This window comes from Euprymna scolopes, chromosome 39, assembly GCF_053919585.1.
Source record: "Euprymna scolopes isolate OS-2025 chromosome 39, ASM5391958v1, whole genome shotgun sequence".
Lineage (NCBI taxonomy): Eukaryota > Metazoa > Mollusca > Cephalopoda > Sepiida > Sepiolidae > Euprymna > Euprymna scolopes.
Window position 1 is genome coordinate 26,464,310 of NC_136520.1, and position 6,956 is coordinate 26,471,265.

A 6,956-nucleotide genomic window follows, 5' to 3' on the forward strand; every position below is an offset into this window, starting at 1 on the left:
TTTACATTCAACTTGATCCATAATCATCAGATAACAATTGCGATGACTTAGTTGTTTACGTCACAGACTGACAACCTGTGCGTGGTAGGTTCGAATCTAGTTCGTTCCATATAAACATTTTCATTTAGGATGTTGGCAAATGTCACATAGTCCCTCCTATAAGTACCCAATGTCTTTCTAGTAAGGAATTTAACTAGAAATATACCGGGGAAACCAATGCCAACAATATAATCATCTGTTTTATATGAAATGAATGAATGAATACATCAATTAGCAATATTCCTCGAATTTAAAATTCGTCTTATGACTCCTTAAGTTTAAGCCTTCGATTTTAAACATTTTCCAGAATCAAAGTCATGTAATGGATTTTGATACAAATTTGAATAAGAATTCTAGACATTAGAATCAGTATAATTATAATTGTAATCATTATGAGTGGACATTAAAGAAGTGCAGAATGGTTTTGTTTGAAGAATTGCTTTTACCCATCATGACTATAGTTTAAGTTAATATTGTTTTCACATATAAATAAAGACATTTACAAAAAGCTTACACCATTATTTATTATATTGTTTATAGTGTGTTAAAGATTTTGCTGTTTGTAGTATTTTTATAGGGTACTTATAGTTCTTTATAGAAATTAGTGTTTATAATGTTTATATAATGTGTTTATAATGTCTTAAAGGAATTAATGTTTACAGTGTGTTTATAGTTTTTTTTATAGTTGTTAAAGGAATTAGTGTTTATCGTGTGTTTATAGAGTGTAAAGGAATTGGTATTTATAAGATGTTTATAGGATGTTTATAGTAGTTAAAGGAATTAGTATTTATAATGTATTTATAACGTGTTTATAGTAGTTAAAGGAATTAGTATTTATAATGCATTTATAACGTGTTTATAGTAGTTAAAGGAATTACTATTTATAATGTATTTATAACGTGTTTATAGTAGTTAAAGGAATTAGTATTTATAACGTGTTTATAGTAGTTAAAGGAATTAGTATTTATAATGCATTTATAACGTGTTTATAGTAGTTAAAGGAATTACTATTTATAATGTATTTATAACGTGTTTATAGTAGTTAAAGGAATTAGTATTTATAACGTGTTTATAGTAGTTAAAAGAATTACTATTTATAATGTATTTATAACATGTTTATAGTAGTTAAAAGAATTACTATTTATAACGTGTTTATAGTAGTTAAAAGAATTAGTATTTATAATGTATTTATAACGTGTTTATAGTGTGTGAAAGGAATTGCTGACTATAGTGTGTTCATAGTGTGTTAAAAGGTTTGATGTTTAAAGTGTGTTTACAAAGGAATTGGTGTTTTGTATATTTTAATGCAGCCAGTTCTACCCTCAGTTACAGCCATTTTATTAGCATCTGCCGTAACACAAAGCCCATGTGGATTTTGCAGTCCGTCAATTTCTGACAGTAATATGTCACACAGTGTTCCATCAGAAGAAAATCGATATACGGTGTTAGCTTTTTCATCGGCCACATAGATGAAACCATTCGAGTCATGGCTTATGGCACGCGGACATTTGAAAGTAAATTTCCCCTCGCCCCAGGTCACAAAACGGACACGGCCCCTAAGATCGCAGCAGGTTAAGGAATTTGTTCCCAAGTCTGAAATCAAAATTGCTTTCTCAGAAATCACAGAAAGAAATAATGGACACTGGATCGGGGATTTGTTTGCCGAGATCTTATTGAAGCTGCTAAGGAGGTCGCCATATTGGTTTATGACGTCAATCCCTTTCGGTGACAAGCTGCTGCACACGAACCGGCCATCTTGTAACAAAGCAATGGATGCATATTTCTTACTGGTTGATATGCAGTGTTCGAGGGTTAACCTTTTACCTTGATCCCGAACGAAGGCAATCTGTTGACTGTATGGCAGGGTCACTGCTATTTCCTTCTGGTTGACCAGGCACGCACAGAAGGGGTCACTTACTAAGGAGATTTGAGCCACTAACTCGCCTTCTTGAGTGAACTTTTTCACTTTGATATTTGTAGCATCTGTCACGATGATATGACCATCGATCGTGAATGTCACACTGCTTGGTAACGACCGTTCTTCGCCCTCTTCCGGTCGATGTGCTTTGAACACGGAAAACAGGATTGGCCGGTCAGTTCGGGGTTGATCTTCATTATCACCCGGATCAAAAGATCGCTTGTTGGCAGGCAAGTTTTGATGAACATTTTTCGAATTCTGTGCCGATGATCGGTCGATTTTGGAAATCTTTATCTGACCGAAGGGTAAACCTTGCATTTTTTCAAAATTCTCGAGAAATCCCTGATTTATGTCAGCTGTAATATCAACGGTGTTGATCATTGAACTACTTTTTAACTGCGGAAGTAGTTTTATATCTTTGTTATCCACTGTGATCAAATCAGCATCATTTACATTGTGAAGTAGTTCGTTTATAAAACCTTTACTCGTTTTCAGCAAATGGATCTCTTTTTCGTGACTTTGTAGTATGTCTTGAAATTCTGTAACTTCAGCTTCGATCATTGTTTCCAGTTCTTGAATAAAACTTTTAGATTTGTCTTCCAACATTTGAACCAGTTCTTCGGTTTTCTGCCTGACACGTTTATTAAGTTCTTTTTTCTTTGAGTACAATTCTTCAATATTCGAGTGGATCCAATTCATATTGTTGTCTTTTGTCTTTAGTTGATTCTCAATTTTGTTTAAATTGCAACGATTTTTACTTTCTAATTCCATCGCCTTCTCCTTGATTGTCATCACCCCCAGACAGTTATTATGACTGTTCTTCAGACACAAGAAACAAGCATTCTTCGAGCAGGAAGTGCAGTAAAACTCCAACGATCTTCCTTCGTGTGAAGTGCAGGTTGGTTCCGGTACCAAACTTCCAACACTTACCATTCGCAATTGGTCCGATCCAACAACGAGGTGATGTGCGTTTGATGCTTTAAACGTCGTATGTATTTCAGCGCAGTTGGTGCATATTGGCTGACAGCAGTCGCGACACCAGCAGGTGGCCGTCATGGGCGAATTAATGTGAGATTGTTGGGTACACACTTCGCAGAGACGGGCGCCTTCCTTGACCTCTAGTGCTAGCAAAACGCGACGGGTGAAATCGTCAGTATCGAAATCGTTAATCCAAAGTGAAACTGATTTGAAAGTGTGACGTGGTATGACATCTTTTTCACAGATCGGACACGGAAATGATCGAAGCGCTTTCCATTTGATTCTTTTCTGTGCATCATTTTGTTTATGGCTTCCATTTATCGCTTGGCGCTTTTTTGGTTCCTTTTCGGAGCTTATTTCCTCAGACGTCGATCGTCTTATAATGGCCTCTCTCAGGCATTCTTCACAAAATGTGTGCCGACACGACAGCGTTCGTGGCTTCTGTAAACGATTCTTGCAAATCGGACAGCGGGCAAGTTCCTCATAAATCGAACCACCTTCGTTGTCCATTATGTTTTATTGAATAAAAATAGAAATTTGTTCTACAATGTACGGCAGATGAATATCTATTTTTTTTTTTTACCGAAAATGGCACCAAAACCTATTTGCCTCAGACACACACCTGGCCGGACGAAATTAAACGGTTGATAAATATGGAAAGACAACTCTACGAAAAATAAATTATCTGATAATTTGATACAGAAACATCTTAAAAGGCCATCTGCAAAGGTAATCCTCAAACACGAATAAATTATTTGTTAAATAAACGCTTAAGAGAGCATGGGTACAGAGGAATGCGTGGATATCCAAAAATTGTTACATAAATTAGCCTAAATTTAGATTGAGAATCGACCAGCTATTTATTTTGAGTAATCAAATTTTCTCTATTTATGTGCTTCCTCGCACCTAACCCACCGATTCGTCGCTACTGTTTTCCAAAGATTAGAAGTTCTTGGATAAAACTCTGTTCATTAAAATTCCGTTTAGTTTTAGGTAAATAAAAGGAAAAGGTAATTCCTTTGCAGTGATAATAGAAGATGAGATTTTGCTGTGAATGTTTTACAGGGAATAATCAGAGATTGGAGCTCAGTCGAGCATCATCCAAATAAATAATGGTATAAAAAGGACTTGCGACGACTTTTCCGCGAGGAAGAGGTTGTAGAGAAGATTCACATGCAAAGTTGATGTTTTTGTAGTGCACAGGACGTCCTAGTTTTTACATCACAGGTTGAAAACAAACATTCTGTACGGGAAGCGTTTTTCCGACTATTTTAAAGTCAACTTAGCCCTGTTTGACCCACCGAATCAATTCTGTTTCTCACAGTAGAATGCGATTAAAATAAAAAAGAGCTGCATTCTTTCTGTTTTCTTTTTTCCTTTAATGAAAAAGAAAAAAGAAAAGCAAAAAAGAACAAATAAAGAATTCCTTTCTTTCTTTCTTTCTTTCTTTCTTTCTTTCTTTCTTTCTTGCCGGTGAATGTCCAAATATTATTAATTTATCAATTAGTACCCGGTGATTTATGTAACAGTATCAGAACTTCTGTCTGTAAAAGTGAAAACTTATTCGTCTTCCTTATTTCTTACTAAGAAAAAAAAATTAAATATTGATTAGGACGAAATATTAAAATCGATGAAATCGATTGAGCGTGCTATTTTTCTTACAACCAATGTTTCTCATATTTGATTAATGAAAGAGATTTTTAAAAATCTAGCTCTTATTACTAAAGCTATTAATTACAAATATAAGGAAAGACAACTGTATTTACTTTATATATGCAATCGAATAATCGAAAATCGAAAATTAATCGAAATAAAAACCGAAATTTCCTTGTTTTATTGAATATATTACCGAATCAAATTAAGAGTGACGTCATGAGTCAGTTTTAGAAATTGATATTGACGACTGTAAAATGTAGATTTTAAAATCTCAGAAAACATACGATTCTTGGCGATAAAAATAGCAATTCTTTCCCCTTTGCCAGAAACATTGATCATGGAATGTGAGGAGTAAAGGACAAAATAAGAGAATCGAGATTCACGAAAAAAAAACAACCTAAGGTCACATTTCTAGTTTCTTTTTTTATTTTGCGTTTTCGTTTCGAATTCTTGAAACAAGAAATAAAATATGAGATTAAGTCGAAAGAAATTGTCACTCATTACTGTAACGATTCATTACTGTAACGATTCATTACTGTAACGATCCAATGAGAAAAACAAATCGAGATAAACTTTGAGTGAAAAGACGAAATAACCAAGGTGTCATGTATATATATATATTTTAAAAACAAAACGTTTTTTTTCGAAATTTTTACATTTACAATAAATTGCAGTTTAAAAAATGTGAATGTTCTATTGAGATAAATGATATTAATTTAACTGATTCGAAGTTTAGATATTTTAGTTTTAAATTAATATTTTAATATATGCATGTATACTGAGGTCGAATGATATTTGCTTGCAATAATTCAGCTGCTTATTTCATCTATATTTGTTTACTTTCGTTGTCATGAAAACATTGCCTATGGTTCTATTTTCGTTTGCTGAATAATGAATTATGGTCAATTTTGAACGTCCATATTTATGAAAGAGAGACGTGCCGGAAGGAAAGATGGCTTCCTCTGCATCATCATTTGCATGGTAGAAAATGTGGAGCTTAGTTATTGATGACAATTCGGAAATAGTTATTGATGACAATTCGGAAATAGTTATTGATGACAATTCGGTAATAGTTATTGATGACAATTCGGAAATAGTTATTGATGACAATTCGGAAATAGTTATTGATGAAAATTTGGTAATACAAGATGTATAAATTGGTACTGGTCTTTCTGGACGTAATGCTTGTAACAGACTTACATGCACTTCCGGTTTTCTCTCCTCGGTCCGTGACAGAAGGGTCCTTCTAGAATGAGTCAATTATTATTTTTGTCCCAATCCAGTGACCATTTTTTTTCTGATAAGAAATATATTTTTCATACTTTGGAAAATATACAGTTGCAGACAAATCTATTTTGATTCACACTGATTACATCAAAAATAACATTGGCTATGGGATAAATACAGATTTTGCTTGGAAAAAAAAAATCGATCTAAAAAAAAAAAATGTTTCTCCGGGATTTTTCTAACGTCACAGGAGGATTCAGGCTATCGGTTCTTAGCAATATAAACCCGGGTTAAGCACTGATCTGATGACCCCGAGAAAGGAGATCTACTTACTTGTTTATATGACGCCGAGTGTTACTAAATTTCCAGTGTTTTATGCTTGGTTGATTTTGTTCGATATTTTTAAACTTACCCGAGCAAATAGAAAATGATCGCATCCAACTACCAATCAACTCGTGAAGATCAGTATTTTCGATTTGTTTTCAAATGATGAAAAGGTAAAACCCGATTTGAATGTCAGTTAAACAAATAAAACGGATCCGCGTAACAGATAAAGTACTTGGTAAAATCCATTCGGAGGTTCAATCTTCAGTGCGGGTGATACTCAAGATACAATTGTGAATTACTTAGGACCTACCCGGTCATGGTTCACAGAACAAGAGCATACTACATCCGTGGATTAAATCAATGGTTCCGTTCGAAATTCCGTGCAGATTCCCGAGTTCGACAGATAGATTCCCGAGTTCGACAGATAGATTCCCGAGTTCGACAGATAGATTCCCGAGTTCGACCAGATACACCTAAAGAAGGTCGGAAGGTACATCGGCTGAAACATTGTGCGAATAATACTCAAGATAAGAACAGTAGTCCGAATAATCCAAATAAATACGAAACACAATCCGTTGTGTGTTTTAAGTCGGAGAAAATTTACGAGTTTTGAACTTGTAATCACGTGCTGGTGGGTTGTACTTATACGGGTGACACCTATGACTAACCCTGTCGATTGTCATTCAGCTGGAGTTAATTGCAAGTTGCGTGCGTCTCTTTTACTTTTTATCTTCAGTGTGTGTCAGATTTGTCGACCCTATTACGGTAATGATAGTGCGGGGGTGAGTCCAGAGAGCGTGGGGTACGTCTG

General features: G+C 34.6%; 1 protein-coding gene across 1 annotated transcript; it reads right to left on the bottom strand.

Annotated features, from left to right (window-relative positions):
- Positions 1–1,312: 1,312 nt before the first annotated feature.
- On the bottom strand, positions 1,313–3,445 carry LOC145263903 (E3 ubiquitin-protein ligase TRIM56-like). Its single transcript, XM_080120984.1, has one exon. It carries the CDS (start codon positions 3,443–3,445, stop codon positions 1,313–1,315), a length of 2,133 nt encoding a protein of 710 aa, XP_079977110.1.
- Positions 3,446–6,956: the final 3,511 nt, after the last annotated feature.